Source organism: Pseudophryne corroboree, chromosome 10, assembly GCF_028390025.1.
Source record: "Pseudophryne corroboree isolate aPseCor3 chromosome 10, aPseCor3.hap2, whole genome shotgun sequence".
NCBI classification, from domain to species: Eukaryota; Metazoa; Chordata; class Amphibia; order Anura; family Myobatrachidae; genus Pseudophryne; species Pseudophryne corroboree.
This window is the reverse complement of record NC_086453.1, coordinates 266,167,839-266,189,537: the sequence shown is the minus strand read 5'-3', so window position 1 is coordinate 266,189,537 and position 21,699 is coordinate 266,167,839. Positions and strand designations below refer to the sequence as shown.

The 21,699-nt window shown below is 48.1% G+C and overlaps 1 protein-coding gene across 1 annotated transcript in view; it reads right to left on the bottom strand.

Annotated features, from left to right (window-relative positions):
* Positions 1–21,699, bottom strand: part of PPP2R1B (protein phosphatase 2 scaffold subunit Abeta) — a 138,302-nt gene that overhangs the window by 47,096 nt on the left and 69,507 nt on the right. Inside the window, exons 5-8 of the mRNA XM_063943257.1 lie at positions 11,158–11,305; positions 10,634–10,789; positions 7,883–7,997; positions 6,784–6,854 (exon numbers count right to left, since the gene is read on the bottom strand). Of these exons, the coding sequence (XP_063799327.1) occupies positions 6,784–6,854; positions 7,883–7,997; positions 10,634–10,789; positions 11,158–11,305 (490 nt within the window). The remainder of the gene's footprint in view (positions 1–6,783; positions 6,855–7,882; positions 7,998–10,633; positions 10,790–11,157; positions 11,306–21,699) is intronic.

Below are 21,699 nucleotides of genomic sequence, written 5' to 3'. Positions count from 1 at the left end.
GGAAATTATTGTATTATCTACGGATGCCTGTTACACTTAATAAGACCTACCAACCTGCACACCAGACTCTACATAGAAATGTTAAGCAATGCATAATATGATAAAAGTAAAAACAAAAATGTTTCTTATTTGCAAGAATTTTTCCCATCTCCAACATAATGAATAGGGTACACTCTGTATACTTGTCATGAAATAAAGGCTACTGCTACCATAGTTTTCTCCAAAGTAGCAGAAGTCAGCGTCTTAATTCATGATCTACTGTACAGATGTGTCCACGTAAACCTATGACATCACATTAGATCACCCCACGTGGCAGACTTTGCCGTGTCATGCATCCCAGAGTTTTCATTCCAGAGACAAATTATGCATGTTATTTGCATTACTTATGTGTCAAATGTACAATGCAGGAGCATACTAATTACAGAGGCCGGCATTTCATGTAGTTCAGTGTGGGATTCCGTCGTTAATCCAGGTAAAAAAGCAAAAATGATTTTACTCACCGGTAAATCTATTTCTCATAGTCCGTAGTGGATGCTGGGACTCAGTAAGGACCATGGGGATTAGCGGCTCCGCAGGAGACTGGGCACAACTAAAGAAAGCTTTAGGACTACCTGGTGTGCACTGGCTCCTCCCACTAAGACCCTCCTCCAGACCTCAGTTAGGATACTGTGCCCGGAAGAGCTGACACAATAAGGAAGGATTTTGAATCCCGGGCAAGACTCATACCAGCCACACCAATCACACCGTATAACTCGTGATACTATACCCAGTTAACAGTATGATAACAACTGAGCCTCTCAACAGATGGCTCAACAATAACCCTTTAGTTAGGCAATAACTATATACAAGTATTGCAGACAATCCGCACTTGGGATGGGCGCCCAGCATCCACTACGGACTACGAGAAATAGATTTACCGGTGAGTAAAATCTTATTTTCTCTAACGTCCTAAGTGGATGCTGGGACTCCGTAAGGACCATGGGGATTATACCAAAGCTCCCAAACGGGCGGGAGAGTGCGGATGACTCTGCAGCACCGAATGAGCAAACTCTAGGTCCTCCTCAGCCAGGGTATCAAACTTGTAGACTCTTGCAAGAGTGTTTTTACCAGACCAAGTAACAGCTCGGCAAATTTGTAAAGCCGAGACCCCTCGGGCAGCCGCCCAAGAAGAGCCCACTTTCCTCGTGGAATGGGCTTTTACAGATTTAGGGTGCGGCAGTCCAGCCGCAGAATGTGCAAGTTGAATCGTGCTACAGATCCAGCGAGTAATAGTCTGCTTAGAAGCAGGAGCACCCAGCTTGTTGGGTGCATACAGGATAAATAGCGAGTCAGTTTTCCTGACTCCAGCCGTCCTGGAAACATATACTTTTCAGGGCCCTGACTAAGTCCAGAAAACTTGGAATCCTCCAAGTCCCAAGTAGCCGCAGGCACCACAATAGGTTGGTTCACATGAAAAACTGATACCACCTTAGGAAGGAATTGGGAACGAGTCCTCAATTCCGCCTTATACATATAAAATACAGATAAGGGCATTTGTATGACAAAGCCGCCAATTCTGATACACGCCTGGCCGACGCCACGGCCCACAGCATGACCACTTTCCACGTGAGGTATTGTAGCTCCACGGATTTAAGTGGCTCAACTCAATGCGACTTCAGGAAATCCAACACTACGTTGAGATCCCACGGTGCCACTGGAGGCACAAACGGGGGTTGACTATGCAGCACTCCCTTAACAAAAGTTTGAACTTCAGGCAGTGAAGCCAGTGCTATTTTGGAAGAAAATCGATAGAGCCGAAATCTGGACCTTGATGGAACCCAATTTTAGGCCCATAGTCACCTCTGACTTGTAGGAAGTGCAGAAAGCGACCTAGCTGAAATTCCTCCTTTGGGGCCTTACTGGCCTCACAGCACGCAACATATTTCCGCCATATGCGGTGATAATGGTTTGCGTTCACTTCTTTCCTAGCTTTAAATAGCGTAGGGATAACTTCCTCCGGAATGCCCTTTTCCTTCAGTATCCGGCGTTCAACCGCCATGCCGTCAAACGCAGCCGCGGTACGTCTTGGAACAGACAGGCCCCCTGCTGCAGCAGGTCCTGTCTGAGCAGCAGAGGCCATGGGTCCTCTGAGATCATTTCTTGGAGTTCTGGGTACCAAGCTCTTCTTGGCCACCCGGAACAATGAGTATAGTTCTTACTCCTCTCCTTCTTATTATTCTCATTAACCTGGGTGTGAGAGGCAGAGAAGGGAACACATACACCGACTGGTACACCCACGGTGTTACCAGAGCGTCCACAGCTATCGCCTGAGGGTCCCTTGACCTGGCGCAATATCTTTGTAGCTTTTTGTTGAGGCGGGACGCCATCCTGTCCACCTGTGGCCTTTCCCCACGGTGTACAATCATTTGGAAGACTTCTGGATGAAGTCCCCACTCTCTCGGGTGGAGGTCGTGTCTGCTGAGAAAGTCTGCTTCTCAGTTGTCCACTCCGGGAATGAACACTGCTGACAGTGCTAACACATGATTTTCCGCCCATCGGAGAATCCTTGTGGCTTCTTGTGCCGCCCTGTCGGTTTACATGAGCGACCGCCGTGATGTTGTCTGACTGGATCAGCACCGGCCGGTGTTGAAGCAGGGGTCTAGCCTGACTTAGGGCATTGTAAATGGCCCAAAGTTTCAGAACATTTATGTGTAGGGAAGTCTCCTGACTTTTCCATAGGCCTTGGAAGTTTCTTCCCTGTGTGACTGCCCCCCAGCCTTGAAGGCTGGCATCCGTGGTCACCAGGTCCCAAGTCCTGTATGCCGAATCTGCGGCCCCCTAGAAGATGTGCAGTCACCACCACAGCGACACCCTGGCCCTTAGAGACAGGGTTATCCGCCGATGCATCTGAGAATGCGACCCGGACCACTTGTCCAACAGATCCCACTGGAAGATCCTTGCATGGGACTTGGCGAATGGAAATTCTTCGTAAGAAGCTACCATCTTTCCCAAGGCTCGCGTGCATAGATGCACCGATACCTGTATTTGTATTAGGAGGTCTCCGTCTAGAGACGCCAACTCCTTGGACTTCTCCTCCGGGAGAAACCCTTTTTATCCTGTTCTGTGTCCAGAACCATACCCAGGAACAGTAGACGCATCGTAAGAACCAGCTGTGACTTTGGAATATTCAGAATCCAGCCGTGCTGTTGTAGCACTTCCCGAGATAGTTTTACTCCGACGAACAACTGCTCCCTGGACCTCGGAGATCGGATAAGGAGATCGTCCAAGTACGGGATAAGTACTTCGGCCATTACCTTGGTAAATACCCTCGGTGCCGGGGACAGACCAACGGCAACGTCTGGAATTGGTAATGACAATCCTGTACCACAATTTTGAGGTACACCTGGTGACGAGGGTATATAGGGACATGCAGGTAAGTATCCTTGATGTCCAGTGATACCCTGAAATTTTCCAGGCTTGCAATAATCGCCCTGAGCGATTCCATTTTGAACTTGAACCTTCGTATATAAGTGTTCAAGGATTTCAATTTTAGAATGGGTCTCACCGAACCGTCTGGTTTCGGTACCACAACATTTTGGAATAGTAACCCCGGTCTTGTTGAAAGAGGGGTACCTTGATTTCACCTGCTGGAAGTACAGCTTGTGAATTGCCGCCAGTACTACCTTTCTCCGAGGGCAGCAGGCAAGGCTGATGTGAGGCAACGGCGAGGGGGAGTCGTCTCGAACTCCAGCCTGTATCCCTGTGATACTACTTGCAGAACCTAGGGATCCACCTGTGGGCAAGCCCACTGATCCCTGCAGTTCCCGAGACGCGCCCCCACCGCACCTGTCTCCACCTGTGGAGCCCCAGCGTCATGCGGTGGACTCAGAGGAAGCGAGGGAAGATATTTGATCCTGGAACTGGCTGACTGGTGCAGCTTTTTCCTTCTTCCCTTGTCTCTGTGCAGAAAGGAAGCGCCTTTGACCCGCTTGCTTTTCTGAAGCCGAAAGGACTGTACCTGAAAATACGGTGCTTTCTTTAGGCTTTTGTGAGGAAACCTGAGGTAAAAAATTTTCTTCCCAGCTGTTGCTGTGGATACGAGGTCCCAGAGACCATCCCCAAACAATTCCTCACCCTTATAAGGCAGAATCTCCATGTGCCTTTTAAATGCAGCATCACCTGTCCACTGCCGGGTTTCTACTACCCTCCTGGCAGAATGGACATTGCATTAATTCTGGATGCCAGCCGGCAAATATCCCTCTGTGCATCCTTTATATATAAGACAACGTCTTAAATATGCTCAATGTTAGCAAATATTATTATCCCTGTCTTAGCGTATTAATATTATCTGACAGGGTGTCAGACCACGCTGCAGCAGCACTATTTATGCTGAGGCAAATGCAGGTTTCAGTATATAACCTGAGTGTGTAAATACAGACTTCAGGATCGCATCCTGCTTTTTATCAGCAGGTTCCTTCAAGGTGGCCGTATCCTAAGACGGCAGTGCCACCTTTTGACAAACGTGTGAGCGCCTTATCCACCCTAAGGGATATGTCCCAACGTGACCTATCTTCTGGCGGGAAAGGGTACGCCATCAGTAACTTTTTAGAAATTACCAGTTTCTTATCGGGGGAAATCGCGCTTCTTTACACACTTCATTCATTCATCTGATGGGGGAACAAAACAGTGGCTGTTTTTTCTCCCCAAAAATAAAACCCCTTTTTTGTGGTACTTGGGTTCATGTCAGAAAATGCGTAACACATTTTTCATTGCCGAGATCATGTAACGGATGTTCCTAGTGGATTGTGTATATGTCTCAACCTCATCGACACTGGAGTCAGACTCCGTGTCGACATCTGTGTCTGCCATCTGAGGTAACGGGCGTTGTTTGAGCCCCTGATGGCCTTTGAGACGCCTGGGCAGACGCGGGCTGAGAAGCCGGCTGTCCCACAGCTGTTAAGTCATCCAGCCTTTTATGTAAGGAGTTGACACTGTCGGTTAATACCTTCCACCTATCCATCCACTCTGGTGTCGGCCCCACAGGGGGCGACATCCCATTTATCGGCCTCTGCTCCGCCTCCACGTAACCTTCCTCATCCATGTCGACACAGTCGTACCGACACACCACACACACAGGGAATGCTCTGACTGAGGACAGGACCCCACAAAGTCCTTTGGGGAGACCGAGAGAGAGTATGCCAGCACACACCAGAGCGCTATATAATGCAGGGATTAACACTATAACCGAGTGATTTTTAACCAAATAGCTGCTTGTATACATATATTGCGCCTAAATTTAGTGCCCCCCCTCTCTTTTTAACCCTTTGAGCCTGAAAACTACAGGGGAGAGCCTGGGGAGCTGTCTTCCAGCTGCACTGTGAAGAGAAAATGGCGCCAGTGTGCTGAGGGAGAAGCCCCGCCCCTTTTCGGCGGACTTTCTCACGCTTTTTCTGTGATACTGGCAGGGGTAATTTTACATCTATATAGCCTCTGGGACTATATATGATGTATATTTTGCCAGCCAAGGTGTTATTTATTGCCCTCAGGGCGCCCCCCCCCCCCCCCCCAGCGCCCTGCACCCATCAGTGACCGAAGTGTGAGGTGTACATGAGGAGCAATGGCGCACAGCTGCAGTGCTGTGCGCTACCTTGGTGAAGACCGAAGTCTTCTGCCGCCGATTTTCCGGACCTTCTTCGTGCTTCTGGCTCTGTAAGGGGGACGGCGGCGCGGCTCCGGGAACGAACACCAAGGTCGGGTCCTGCGGTCGATCCCTCTGGAGCTAATGGTGTCCAGTAGCCTAAGAAGCCCAAACTACCACCTGTTAGGTAGGTTCGCTTCTTCTCCCCTTAGTCCCTCGCTGCAGTGAGTCTGTTGCCAGCAGATCTCACTGAAAATAAAAAACCTAAATATACTTTCTTTCTAGGTGCTCAGGAGAGCCCCTAGTGTGCATCCAGCTCGGCCGGGCACAAGAATCTAACTGAGGTCTGGAGGAGGGTCTTAGTGGGAGGAGCCAGTGCACACCAGGTAGTCCTAAAGCTTTCTTTAGTTGTGCCCAGTCTCCTGCGGAGCCGCTAATCCCCATGGTCCTTACGGAGTCCCAGCATCCACTTAGGACGTTCGAGAAATACAAATGCCTCACACTTCGTAGGGCCGTGCTTAGGGGGGTAATTCAGAGTTGATCGCAGCCGCACATTTGTTAGCAGTTGGGCAAAACCTAGGGCATTGCAGGGGGGACAGATATAACATGTACGGAGTTAGATTTGGGTGGGTTAGTTAGTTTCTGTGCAGGGTAAATACTGGCTGCTTTATTTTTACACTGCAATTTAGATTTCAGTTTGAACACACCCAAATCTAACTCTCTCTGCACATGTTACATCTGCCCCCCCCTGCAGTGCAGATGGTTTTGCACAACTGCTAACAAATTTGCTGCTGCGATCAACTCTGAATTAGGCCTTTAATCTGCAACTTTCTGCCAACTCCTTTGTAATAACAGTACCAATCTGGTGCGCCTAGTACAACCACAAGCCAACTTCAGGAAACAGTCTTGGCCTCGCTACCCGTGGTGGAGCGCATAAGTCGCACACTAGGTGAATGTGTACACACGTGTAGGTGTCAGTGTAACTGGGAGACACTAACAGTATATATTACATAGCTGTAACATTATGTAATGCTGCTGTCCCCATATCTGTAGATTGTTAGATCACCTACTTTGCTCCGGATAAGAGAAGTTACTGCAGTAATAAACAATACTGGTGGATGACGTGTAGCAAATGATGATCACACAGAACTGAAAAAAGATCTCACCTTTACATAGGGTAGAATGTGGTTCATAATGATGGTCTCCCTTCCATCTCCTGGCAGATTCTCACAAAACTCTAAGACAAACAAGAAGTTATACATTTTTACTGAAGCAGACTGGCCTGAGGAAGTGCACACAGCACCAGATGGGTTAGGGTAAATAGGAGATGATCTGCCTTTGGTAACACACATTCAGAATGGAAGACCAAAAATCAATTTTGAAAGATACATTCTGTGGTCACGTTTGGGATGTGTTTCATACAGAAGAACTTATATGGAGACTAACACTCTCCCAACCTCCCTCTAGTACTTAGTTAACAGCAGCAAGTACTCCATAACAAGAATACCAAACATGTACTTTGCACAAGGTCTGACAAAGGCAGTATCATGTTGGTCTAATACTGGAGTAGGTAAGTGTCAGCGGGGATACTATTTAGGAAGTTTAAGGTGAATTGTAAAAATGTTTCACTGCTTCTGGAGACCCTTTATTGTCAGGGGCGCCAAGATAGGTGGGGAGACGTACCAATTACCCTGGTCTGTGCCTCTTGAGGGGCCAGAGCTAGTTGCTGAAGGGGACAAATGTCCCCCTCTGCAGTGCGTAGTGTTGCACATCGCAGCTTTCTGTTCTTTTTCATGGAGGGGCGTGGCCATTTCTTCCAATCACAGTTGTCTCAATAGCCCTGTTCATAGTAAGGGGTTGGATATCACCACCTGCGCATCAATACTTTTGGATCTAGACTTGTCTAGATCTCATACCAGGTTACAAGCTATAAAAGTTTACACTTTATTGCAAAGTGTTAGAGGAGGAGGAGAGATCTGCACCTGCACTGTCAGAGGATTTCCCACAACTTTGGGATGTCAGGTGTTCTCCGGAACGGTCACACTCTGAACAAAACATTGACATAGAAAGATTCCATAATTCAATAAGGTTACTAAGAAGTGAAATCCAATATCCTAATCCAACAAAAAAAAAACCTCACAATTTCTGGCAGCAAAGCCATTACTAGCTTTGTTAAAATATTAAACCTAATGAGTAAAAATGTTTCCGATTGCCATTTGATTTGAAGAAAGCCGAACACACACAATGCGCATTCCGTCAGCTCACCCTTCACTTTGTGAGCCCCTGCAGCTCGGACCTCTGCTTCGCAGTCTTTTAGCAGGTTCTGAAATGCAGGTACGAGGTCATTCTTCGTGATCTCTGGGCCAACAGCTTTCTGGAGCTGGAAGAGAGTATTTACAGGTCATTCATTGGTTTCTTACCAATATAAAATCGCCTCGAATCCTGTTGGAGAATGAGCGCGATCTAAATGCTCTTCAGTACAAAGTGAGATATATAGATATATAAAAAATAAAAAAATTAAAAATAAAAACACAACTTTCCTCCAGAAAACTCATAGGTTCAGTAAAACCCTCTGTGTTTGTGAGAAATAGTCCAGTTTTCGCTTAAAAATGGGGCTGTTTAATAGGATTTGGTTTTGCATGACCGAGGCAGGTGAAAAAATCCCTGACAAGCCACGGCGACCCATCAGTGTCCCAGGCCCGCTACAGCAGCAGGCTGGGACTGCAGTGAGGGGAGCTGGCACTCGGCACTGTGACCCACGGCGTGGAAAACGGAGCAAAACCTGCATCCCACCCCCTTCCACCCCACCCGGCAGCGGTCACATGACGGGGGAGAGGCCATGTGACCAGGGAGCCGAAGGCGCAGCGCTAACCTGCCTTCACCAGGAAGCTGTCAGGAGCCGAACACAAAGACCCTGACAAGCCGCAGCTCATGCCGGCTTATCGGGACTAATAGGACAGCCCCGGGCGATATCATTACCCATGGTGATGTACCGCAGGTAATTGGATATCCCGTAAGTCATGATGATGGGAGTGAGAGGTGGTTATTGAAGAGCACATGAATACTGGTCAGAGGTAGATCAAGGGGTATGAAGTATAATATTTCAAGGTGAGGTGTGACAGGAGGGTGAGGGAGTGGTGGTGTTTGGAGCTTTGCAGGGAAGGACTCATAACTTGAATTTAATTCTGGAGAATAGGGAACTGGTGTGTGGATTTGCAGAGCGATGCTACTGATGGAGTGGCAAAGAAAAGCGGACCAGTCCTGTGGCATAGTCCTAGATGGATTGATGTGGGGCAGACCAAGAGGAGTGCCAGATTGGAGAAGGTTGCAATAGCTGGGGTGTAAAGGATGATATAACCGAGAAGCGTTTTGGTTGCACCTCGGGTAAGAAATAAGACTACTGCCTAATCATACCACTGTTTGGTCACATCTAGCGTGCCTGGTCGTGTGTGATTGGGCCACGCCAAGCATCTCTATTGCTAGCTTACATTACAACTATCTGAATCTGTGTAAAAAAGGCTCGGATGCAGCAGCTGCAGCTTTTCCGCACACCAAGTTCTGTAATGCTTCATCTGCGACTTTATAAGCATGCAAAATTAATTCCTATACAGTCAACAACGTCGCCCATCGATCTACTACACTGAGTGGCTTTTCCCTGCTTCTGTGATGCGACCAAGACACAATGGTGGTTATTCAGAATTCTTAGCAGATCAGTTGCCAAAAAAAAAAAAAAAAAAAGTTAGTAATTTGGCAAAACCAGGTTGCACTGCAGGTGGGGCAGATGTAAATATGTGCAGAGAGATTTGATTTGGGTGGGTTATATTGTTTCTGTGCAGGGTAAATACTGGCTGCTTTATGTTTACACTACAATTACAATTTCAGTTCAAACAAACCCCACCCAAATCTAAATCTCTCCGAACATGTTACATTCTACCCCACCTGCAGTGCAGCATGGTTTTGACCAACTGTTAACTTTTTTGGTTTGCTAACAACTCTGAATAACCCCCAATATTAAGAAAAAAAACCTGTACGCTGATACTTCTGAAGCATCTTTGTCTTGTGCCATATGGCAGAGGTTCCCAAACGCGGTCCTCCAGGCATCCCAACAGTCCAGGTTTTAGGTATATCCATGGCTTAGCACAGATGGTTAAATCATATTGACTAAGGTGCTAATTAAGTCACCTGTGGCCAAGCATGGATACATTTAAAACCAGGACCGTTGGGGTGCCTTGAGGACCGTGTTTGGGAACCTCTGTCATATGGTGTACGGACAAATGGATGAATGTCAGAAAGCATCTCTTTACAAGGTCTAGCATTTGCGTGTGGATTGTTGGGTCGGCAGTAACTAAGTCGACAGTGACTAGGTCGACACCTGAAATAGGTTGAGACGGTCATTAGGTCAACATGGAAGAAAATGTCGACATGGAAAAAGGTCGACATGAGTTTTTTTTTTTATAAAATATAAATAATTGGTGTCGTTTTGTTCGTAAAGTGACCGGGAACCCCAATTAGTGCACCGTGCCCGCTCGACATGCTTCAGGCAAGGTTACTATTGCCAATCGTAGTATACGTGGATCGTAAAGTATGAAAAAGTTCTAAAAAGGAAAACATTTTTTAAAAATTCATGTCGACCTTTGCATGTGTCAACCTAATGACCATGTACACCAAAAGTGGCAGACATGTGTGTTGACCTAAGTGATATCGACCTAAAGACCGGATGCCCCAGTATTTACTAATTATAGACTAATTTCCTTCTACAGGCACATTTCACACGTGCAACCACTTCTACTGTAAATGGTGCCTTTTACATAGTGCTACGAACTGAAGAATGTTCGTACCGACTCTAGGTTGGTATGGTCTAGGAAATGGTGTAATCTGCTTAATTGCAGTAGTTTTGATTATATCTACATCAGAGCTGCTTATGTGGTGGCAATGACAAACTAAAGTACGCAATAAATGGAGATCGAGCATTTAAAAGGGGAACTAAATTATGTAAGAATTAAACAATATAATTACCTCTGAAAATTTGTCGGCAACCATGTAGCGAACACGCCAGGATTTGTCCTCGGTGGCTTGTCGCAGTGTAGGCATCACCAGAGCTTCAAGATCCTCTTCAGGAAGGAGCTGAGCAATGCTGACACAGGCTTCCACTGCCAATAGCCGTACAGAGTCCTGTAATGACAATCTTACAGTCAGCACAGGAACTACACTGACTGCATGAACAGACATGCATATACACTACACATTATAATACTGCAGGAGATGTTGGGGAATTGGCCAGTTATTGCTGTGTTTATGGGAACAAAATACCACAATGCCCAATAAATAATCTTATCAAACTCAATGGATGCAGGGTGAAAGAACAGGCATCAGTCCATGGATGTGACAATCCGGAGCCTGCACTAAGGCCACTGACAGCAGGGCCGATCTTCAATTTTGGCCACTTATGTGTAGCCAAACTGGGGATGTGCCTGGCTGAGCACCAGTTGTGTGACCTGCTATAATGTTTCCAACAATGCTACCATAAACATGTTACTCACCTGCTCATCTGAGGCCAGGTTGGTAAAGAGAGGAATGATGTCATTTTTCACATATTCCAGTTCAAGGACTTTGGCAAATTCACCAAGTTTGGAAGCAGCAGCACGTCGTACCATTGGAGTGTCATCAGAGCACAGGTTGCGGAAGTGTCTGGGAAATAATAGGATTTTAATTACCTACCAGTAAATCCTTTTCTCGTAGTCCGTAGGGGATACTGGGAATCTATTTTAGTACCATGGGGTATAGACGGGTCCACTTGGAGCCATGGGCACTATAGAAGTTTGATAAACGTGTGCTGGCTCCTCCCTCTATGCCCCTCCTACCAGACTCAGTCTAGGAAACTGTGCCCAAGGAGACGGACATACTTTGAGAGAAGGATATAGATAAGGAAAGTGGTGAGATTTCGAACTAGCACAACCAGAAGAGGAAAGCCATGCTAACCAAACTTGAAAACCAGAACAGCAACAGCTAAACAAAACAGTAGTTAAACAAGTAACTGTGCAGGAAAAACAAAGAACTGGGTGGGCGCCCAGTATCCCCTACGGACTATGAGAAAAGGATTTACCGGTAGGTAATTAAAATCCTATTTTCTCTTACATCCTAGGGAATACTGGGAATCCATTTAGTACCATAGCTCCCAAACAGGGTGGGAGAGTACTGAGGTTCCTGCAGAACTGACTGACCAAACTGAAGGTCCTCAGAGGCCAAGGTATCGAACTTGTAAAACTTGGCAAACGTGTTCGAACCTGACCAAGTAGCTGCTCGGCAGAGCTGTAATGCCGACACCCATGAGAAGCCCATCGACCTAGTAGAGTGGGCCTGTACAGATTTTGGAATTGGCAAGCCTGCTGTGGAATAAGCATGATGGATAGTGAGCCTGATCCAGCAAGCAATGGACTGCTTTGAAGCAGGACACCCAATCTTGTTGGCATCATATAAAACGAACAGCGAGTCCTATTTCCTGTGACAAGCAGTTCGCTTTACATATACCCTCAAAGCAACGTCCAAGGGCTTTGAAGTAGCAGAGGTGTCAGTAACAACCGGGACCACAATTGGCTGGTTGATGTGAAACGCAGACACCACCTTAGAAAGGAATTGCTGACGAGTCCCGAGTTCAGCTCTGTAATCATGGAAAATCCAGTAGGGGCTCTTGTGAGACAATGCCCCCAGCTCAGACACACGCCTTGCAGAAGCCAACAGCATGACGGTCTTCCACGTAAAATACTTTATGTCTATCTCCTGTAACAGTTCAAACCAGTCCGATTGGAGGAATGTCAGAACCAAAATTGAGATCCCAAGGTGCCGTGGGAGGCACAAAGGGAGGTTGGATGTGAACACCACCTTTCAAGAATGTCTGGACTTCAGGTAGAGTAGAGTAGTCAATTGTTTCTGAAAGAAAATAGACAAGGCTGAAATCTGAACTTTTATGGAGCCCAGGTGTAGGCCCACGTCAACTCCCGACTGCAGATAAAGCAGGAAACGTCCCAGATGAAATTCCACCGTAGAATATTGTCTGCTCTCACACCAAGAGACACGTCTTCCAGATACGATGGTTATGTTTTGACGTTACCCCGTTTCTGGCTTTGATCATAGGGGGTCATTCTGACCTGATCGCACGCTGCCGTTCATCGCAGCAATCAGGTCAGAAGTGCGTATGCGCCGGCTGTAGTAGCCAGGCGATCGCCTCTGCTTGATTGACAGGCAGAGACGGTCGCTGGGTGGGAGGGGGTGGCACGACGGCGTTTGAACGCCGTTTTGTCCTGCCAACCCAGGCGTGGCTGGACCGTGCGGGGGGCAGGCCGCAGCAACTGCGTGAAGTCACACGCAGCTGCTGCGACCATCACAACAATGAGTAACTCCCGGCCAGCAAGCAGGAGCTGTGCTGGCTGGGAGTTGCTCTTCAAGTACAAAAGCATTGCCGCTGTGCGATGCTTTTGTACTTGTGCAGTGGGACCGGATGCCTGACATGCGGGGCGGTCTACCCTGTGCTGGGCGTCCCCCCGCATGTCAGTGTGGATGATCGTAGCTGTGATAAATTTAGCACAGCTACAATCAGGTCTGAAACAAACCCATAGACGGGATAACCTTGTCAGGAATCCCTCTCGTGGCTAGAATCAGCCATTCAACTTCCATGCCGTCAAATGAAACCGTGGTAAGTCTGGATAGACTAACGGGCCCTGTTGTAGAAGATCCTCTTGAAGAGACAGAAGCCAGGGATCGTCGATTAGCATCTCGAGGAGATCCGCATACCAGGCCCTTCGTGGGCAGTCAGGAGCAATGAGAATTGCTTGAACTCTTTCCCTTTTTATTCTTTTGAAAACTCTTGGGATCAGAGGAATGGGAGGAAACATGTACACCAGCTGGTAGACCCATGGAGTTGTCAGAGGGTCGACTGCTACACCTTGTGGGTCCCTCGAGCTGGAACAATACCGTTTGAGGTTCTTGTTGAGTCGAGAGGCCATCATGTAGATTTATGGATAACCCCACCGATGTGTCAGCCACTGGAACATCTCCGGGGTGGAGGCCCTATTCCCCCAGGTGCAGGTCGTGTCTGCTGAGGAAGTCTGCCTCCCAGTTGTCTACTCCCGGAATGAAGATGGCCGACAATGCCACGGCGTGTTTTTCCGCCCAGCGGAGAATTCTCGACACCTCTGACATTGTGGCCCTTTTCGTTCCGCCCTGTCGGTTGATGTAAGACACCGATGTCACATTGTCCGACTGAACTTGAACGGCCCGATTCTGATGAAGAGATGAGGCCTGAGGAAGGGCGTTGTAGATAGCCCTGAGCTCCAGGATGTTTATTGGAAGAATGATTTCCTGACTTGACCATCTTCCTTGAAACTGCACCCCCGGGTGACTGCACCCCAACCTCTGAGGCTTGCGTCTGGTTAGCAGAATCCAATTCTAAATCCCGAACCGTCGACCCTCCACTAGGTGAGAAGTTTGTAGCCACCACAGGAGGGAGATCCTGGCTTTTGACAACAGACGAATCCGCTGATGCATGTGGAGATGCGATCCGGACCATTTGCCCAACAGTTCCAGCTGGAAGGCCCTCGCATTAAACTTTCCGTACGGAATTGCTTCGTGAGAAGCCACCATTTTCCCCAGAAGGCGGATGCACAGATGTACTGAGATTCGGGTCGACTTCAAAACAGCCCGAACCAACCATCGACTGGATCACCATTGCCTTTTCCAAGGGAAGGAACACAGACTCTGTCCAGTACCATTCCCAGGAAATGAAGCTTCTGCATTGGTTCTAGGTGAGATTTTGGTAGGTTCAGAACACACCCATGATCCAGGAGTAATCTGGTCGTGAGACCAACGTTCTCCAACTGCTCCCTGGACGCCGCCTTTATCAGAAGAGTAACATCATCATCTCTGCCATCACTTTGGTGAACACCCTCGGTGCCGTGGAGACACCTAATGGCAGGGCCTGAAACTGGTAGTGACAGTCCTGCAGTGCAAACCGTAGATAAGCCTGATGAGGCGGCCAGATGGGAATGTGAAGGTATGCATCCTTGACATCCAGAGACGCTAGGAATTCACCCTCTTTCAGACCCGAGATCACTGCTCTCAGAGACTCCATCTTGAACTTGAACACTTAATGACTTGAGATCCAGAATTGGTCTTACCGAACCGTCCGGTTTTGGAACTACAAACAAGCTGGAATAGTATCCCTTGTTTTGTAGATGAGGTGGAACTCGAACAATGACCTGGGTCTGTAACAGTTTTTGAATGGCTTCTTGTAAGGATACTCTTGCTTCTTGTGAAGCAGGTAAGCCTGAATTGAAGAATCTGTGAGGTGGAAGATCCTGGAACTCCAGCCTGTAGCCCTGGGATATACGGTCTACGACCCAGGGATCCTGGTAAGATCTTGTCCAGGTGTGACTGAAGAATTGTAGCCGGCCTCCCACCTGCCTGTCTCCCAGGCATTGTGATCCACAGTCATGCGGAAAGATTTGAGGAGGCAGAGCCTGAGCTCTGTTCCTGTGGACCAGCAGTCGCTTATTTGCATGGGTTTACCTCTACCACCTCTGGCGGCGGTAGAAGAACCTCTGGCCTTGCCCCTAAACTTGGCAGTCCGAAAGGACAGTAGAGTAGGTCCTGAGTAGGCCTTCCTGGCTGGCAGAGCTGCAGAAGGTAGATAAGTAGACTTACCCGCAAGTAGCTCGTGAGAGCCACTTGTCGAGCTCATTACCAAATAAGGCCTCACCTGTGAAAGGCAGGTTTTCCACACCTTTTTTAGAGTCTGCGTCAGCAGTCCACTGATGTAGCCATAATCCCCTGCGTGCCGACACTGCCATAGCTGTAGTGCATGCATTAAGAAAACCTCTCTCTTAATGGCTTCCACCATAAAGTTTGCAGAGTCTTGTATGTGCTGCAGGAGTAACACAACTTTCCTCTTGAGGTAAGGCGGCTAACCCCTCAATTAAATTACCAGACCATTTAGCAACAGCTCGAGCAATTCACCCACATGCTATACTAAGTCTCTGGGCCACCCCTGTAGCTGTATACAAAGATTTGAGTGTAGTCTCAATCTTACGATCAGCTGTATCCTTTAGGGAGGCTGCACCAGGAACAGGTAGTACTATTTTACGCGAGAGCCTGGAGACTGATGTATCCACTATTAGTGGATTTTCCCATTTTTTCCTATCCTCAGGAGGAAAATAAGAATTTACTTACCGATAATTCTATTTCTCGGAGTCCGTAGTGGATGCTGGGGTTCCTGAAAGGACCATGGGGAATAGCGGCTCCGCAGGAGACAGGGCACAAAAGTAAAGCTTTTACAGGTCAGGTGGTGTGTACTGGCTCCTCCCCCTATGACCCTCCTCCAGACTCCAGTTAGGTACTGTGCCCGGACGAGCGTACACAATAAGGGAGGATTTTGAATCCCGGGTAAGACTCATACCAGCCACACCAATCACACCGTACAACTTGTGATCTAAACCCAGTTAACAGTATGATAACAGAGGAGCCTCTGAAAGATGGCTTCCTAAACAATAACCCGAATTAGTTAACAATAACTATGTACAAGTATTGCAGATAATCCGCACTTGGGATGGGCGCCCAGCATCCACTACGGACTCCGAGAAATAGAATTATCGGTAAGTAAATTCTTATTTTCTCTATCGTCCTAAGTGGATGCTGGGGTTCCTGAAAGGACCATGGGGATTATACCAAAGCTCCCAAACGGGCGGGAGAGTGCGGATGACTCTGCAGCACCGAATGAGAGAACTCCAGGTCCTCCTTTGCCAGGGTATCAAATTTGCAAAAATTTACAAACGTGTTCTCCCCTGACCACGTAGCTGCTCGGCAGAGTTGTAATGCCGAGACCCCTCGGGCAGCCGCCCAAGATGAGCCCACCTTCCTTGCGGAATGGGCCTTAACAGATTTAGGCTGTGGCAGGCCTGCCACAGAATGTACAAGTTGAATTTTGTTACAAATCCAACGAGCAATCGACTGCTTAGAAGCAGGTGCACCCAACTGACAACGTCCAACAACTTGGAGTCCTTCAAGTCGTCTGTAGCCGCAGGCACTACAATAGGCTGGTTCAGGTGAAACGCTGATACCACCTTAGGGAGAAAATGCGGACGCGTCCGCAGCTCTGCCCTATGTCGAATGGAAAATTAAATAAGTGCTTTTATAAAACAAAACCGCCAGTTCAGATACTCTCCCGGCCGAAGCCAGGGCCAGTAACATAGTCACTTTCCATGTGAGATATTTCAAATCCACATTCTTTAGTGGTTCAAACCAATTGGATTTGAGGAAATCTAAAACTACATTTAGATCCCACGGTGCCACCTTAGGCACCACAGGAGGCTGTATATGCAGTACTCCTTTGATAAAAATCTGGACCTCAGGGACCGAGGCCAATTCTTTTTGGAAGAATATTGATAGGGCCGAAATTTGAACCTTAATAGATCCCAATTTGAGACCCAAAGACAATCCTGATTGCAGGAAATGTAGGAAAACGACCCAGTTGAAATTCCTCCATCGGAGCACTCCGCTGCTCGCACCACGCAACATATTTTCGCCCAATACGGCGATAATGCTTCGCGGTGACTTCCTACCTTGCCTTTATCAAGGTAGGAATGACTTCTTCTGGAATGCCTTTTCCTTTTAGGATCTGGCATTCAAACGCCATGCCGTCAAACGCAGCCGCGGTAAGTCTTGAAAAAGACAAGGACCCTGCTGAAGCAGGTCCCTTCTCAGAAGTAGAGGCCACGGATCGTCCGTGACCATCTCTTGAAGTTCCGGGTACCAAGTCCTTCTTGGCCAATCCGGAGCCACTAGTCTTACTCCTCTTTGCCGTATAATCCTCAATACCTTTGGTATGAGAGGCAGAGGAGGAAACACATATACCGACTGGTACACCCAAGGTGTTACCAGCGCGTCCACAGCTATTGCCTGCGGATCTCTTGACCTGGCGCAATACCTGTCCAGTGTTTTGTTGAGGCGAGACGCCATCATGTCCACCATTGGTTTTACCCAACGGTTTAATAGCATGTGGAAAACTTCTGGATGAAGTCCCCACTCTCCCGGGTGAAGGTCGTGTCTGCTGAGGAAGTCTGCTTCCCAGTTGTCCACGCCCGGGATGAATACTGCTGACAGTGCTATCACGTGATTCTCCGCCCAGCGAAGGATCCTGGCAGCTTCTGCCATTGCCCTCCTGCTTCTTGTGCCGCCCTGTCTGTTTACATGGGCGACTGCCGTGATGTTGTCCGACTGGATCAACACCGGTCTTCCTTGAAGCAGAGGTTCCGCCTGGCTTAGAGCATTGTAGATTGCTCTTAGTTCCAGAATGCTTATGTGAAGAGACTTTTTCAGGCTCGACCACACTCCCTGGAAATTTTTTCCCTGTGTGACTGCTCCCCAGCCTCTCAGGCTGGCATCCGTGGTCACCAGGATCCAATCCTGCATGCCGAATCTGCGGCCCTCCAATAGATGAGCCTCCTGCAACCACCACAGAAGGGATACCCTTGTCCTCGGCAACAGGGTTATCCGCAGGTGCATCTGAAGATGCGACCCTGACCATTTGTCCAGCAGCTCCCTTTGCATGGAATCTGCCGAAAGGGATTGCTTCGTAAGAAGCAACCATTTTTTCCCAGGACTCTTGTGCATTGATGTACAGACACCTTTCCTGGTTTTAGGAGGTTCCTGACCAGGTCAGATAACTCCTTGGCTTTTTCTTCCCGAAGAAAAACCTTTTTCTGAACTGTGTCCAGAATCATCCCCAGGAACAGCAGACGAGTTGTCGGCATTAATTGGGATTTTGGAATATTCAGAATCCATCCGTGCTGCTTTAGCACCTCTTGAGATAGTGCTAAACCCATCTCTAGCTGTTCTCTGGACCTTGCCCTTATTAGGAGATCGTCCAAGTATGGGATAATTAATACGCCTTTTCTTCGAAGAAGAAATATTATCTCGGCCATTACCTTTGTAAAGACCCGAGGTGCCGTGGACAAACCAAACGGCAGCGTCTGAAACTGATAGTGACAGTTTTGTACAACGAACCTGAGGTACCCCTGGTGTGAGGGGTAATTGGAACGTGGAGATACGCATCCTTGATGTCCAAGGATACCATAAAGTCCCCTTCTTCCAGGTTCGCTATCACTGCTCTGAGTGACTCCATCTTGAACTTGAACTTCTTTATGTACAGGTTCAAGGACTTCAGATTTAGAATAGGCCTTACCGAGCCATCCGGCTTCGGTACCACAAAAAGAGTGGAATAATACCCCTTCCCTTGTTGTAGAAGAGGTACCTTGACTATCACCTGCTGAGAATACAGCTTGTGAATGGCTTCCAAAACCGTCTCCCTTTCTGAGGGGGACGTTGGTAAAGCAGACTTCAGGAAACGGCGAGGTGGCTCTGTCTCTAATTTCAACCTGTACCCCTGAGATATTATCTGCAGGATCCAGGGATTTACCTGCGAGTGAGCCCACTGCGCGCTGTAATTCTTGAGACGACCGCCTACCGCCCCCGAGTCCGCTTGCGAAGCCCCAGCGTCATGCTGAGGCTTTTGTAGAAGCCGGGGAGGGCTTCTGTTCCTGGGAAGGAGCTGCCTGTTGCTGTCTCTTCCCTCGTCCTCTGCCTCGTGGCAGATATGAATAGCCCTTTGCTCTCTTATTTTTAAAGGAACGAAAGGGCTGCGGTTGAAAGGTCGGTGCCTTTTTCTGTTGGAGAGTGACTTGAGGTAGAAAGGTGGATTTCCCGGCCGTAGCCGTGGCCACCAAATCCGATAGACCGACCCCAAATAACTCCTCTACGCATCGCCTGTCCACTGTTGTGTCCATAAAGCTCTTCTGGCCGAAATGGACATAGCACTTACCCGTGATGCCAGTGTGCAGATATCTCTCTGTGCATCACGCATATAAAGAAATGCATCCTTTATTTGTTCTAACGACAGTAAAATATTGTCCCTGTCCAGGGTATCAATATTTTCGATCAGGGACTCTGACCAAACTACCCCAGCACTGCACATCCAGGCAGTCGCAATAGCTGGTCGTAGTATAACACCTGCATGTGTGTATATACCTTTTTGGATATTTTCCATCCTCCTATCTGATGGATCTTTAAGTGCGGCCGTCTCAGGAGAGGGTAACGCCACTTGTTTTGATAAGCGTGTTAGCGCTTTGTCCACCCTAGGAGGTGTTTCCCAGCGCTCCCTAACCTCTGGCGGGAAAGGGTATAAAGCCAATAACTTCTTTGAAATTAGCAGTTTTTTATCGGGGCACCCCACGCTTCATCACACACGTCATTTAATTCTTCTGATTCGGTAAAAACTACTGGTAGTTTTTTCACACCCCACATAATACCCTGTTTAGTGGTACCTGTAGTATCAGCTAAATGTAACATCTCCTTTATTGCCAAAATCATATAACGTGTGGCCCTACTGGAAAATACGGTTGATTCGTCACCTTCACCACCGGAATCAGTGCCTGTGTCTGGGTCTGTGTCGACCGACTGAGGCAAGGGGCGTTTTACAGCCCCTGACGGTGTTTGAGGCGCCTGGACAGGCACTAATTGAGTGTCCGGCCGCCTCATGTCGGCAAACGACTGCTTAAGCGAGTTGACGCTATCCCGTAATTCCACAAATAAAGGCATCCATTCTGGTGTCGACCCCCTAGGAGGTGACATCCTCATATTTGGCAATTGCTCCGCCTCCACACCAATAACGTCCTCATACATGTCGACACACACGTACCGACACACAGCAGACACACAGGGAATGCTCTATACGAAGACAGGACCCACTAGCCCTTTGGGGAGACAGAGGGAGAGTCTGCCAGCACACACCAAAAAGCGCTATATATGACAGGGATAGCCTTATGATTAAGTGCTCCCTTATAGCTGCTTTTATATTAATATATATATATAGCCATTTATTTTGCCCCCCCTCTCTGTTATACCCTGTTTCTGTAGTGCAGTGCAGGGGAGAGACCTGGGAGCCTTCCTGACCAGCGGAGCTGTGACAGAAAATGGCGCCGTGTGCTGAGGAGATAGGCCCCGCCCCTTTTCCGGCGGGCTCGTCTCCCGCTATTTAGTACATTTAGGCAGGGGTAAATATCTCCATATAGCCTCTGGGGCTATATGTGAGGTATTTTTTAGCCTTTTTAAAGGTTTTCATTTGCCTCCCAGGGCGCTCCCCCCCCAGCGCCCTGCACCCTCAGTGACTGCCGTGTGAAGTGTGCTGAGAGGAAAATGGCGCACAGCTGCAGTGCTGTGCGCTACCTTAAGAAGACTGCAGGAGTCTTCAGCCGCCGATTCTGGACCTCTTCTTGCTTCAGCATCTGTGAGGGGGCCGGCGGCGTGGCTCCGGTGACCATCCAGGCTGTACCTGTGATCGTCCCTCTGGAGCTTCATGTCCAGTAGCCAAGAAGCCAATCCATCCTGCACGCAGGTGAGTTCACTTCTTCTCCCCTCTGTCCCTCGTTGCAGTGATCCTGTTGCCAGCAGGAATCACTGTAAAATAAAAAACCTAAGCTAAACTCTCTAAGCAGCTCTTTATGAGAGCCACCTAGAATTGCACCCTTCTCGGCCGGGCACAAAAATCTAACTGGAGTCTGGAGGAGGGTCATAGGGGGAGGAGCCAGTACACACCACCTGACCTGTAAAAGCTTTACTTTTGTGCCCTGTCTCCTGCGGAGCCGCTATTCCCCATGGTCCTTTCAGGAACCCCAGCATCCACTTAGGACGATAGAGAAAAGATGATAATAACCGCCTAGGAATTTGAAATTTCTTATCTGGATTAACCCATGGTTCTTCAAACAGAGTATTTAGTTCCTTTGATACGGGATAAGTATCTGAGGATTTTTTCTTTATGTTAAAGAAAGATTACGCACACTCCTCTGTCACCTTATCAGGGATATTTAGGACTTCTCTGATAGAATATATGAGAGCCTCTACACCCTGCGACAAAGTACCCTCCCCTACCTTTATGTCCACCTCCCCTTCCTCCATTTCTGACCCTTCATTATCAGTCAAAATGCAGGATATGGGCCAAAGAACGTTTTTGCGGACAAATGACAGAGGACTGAGACGCT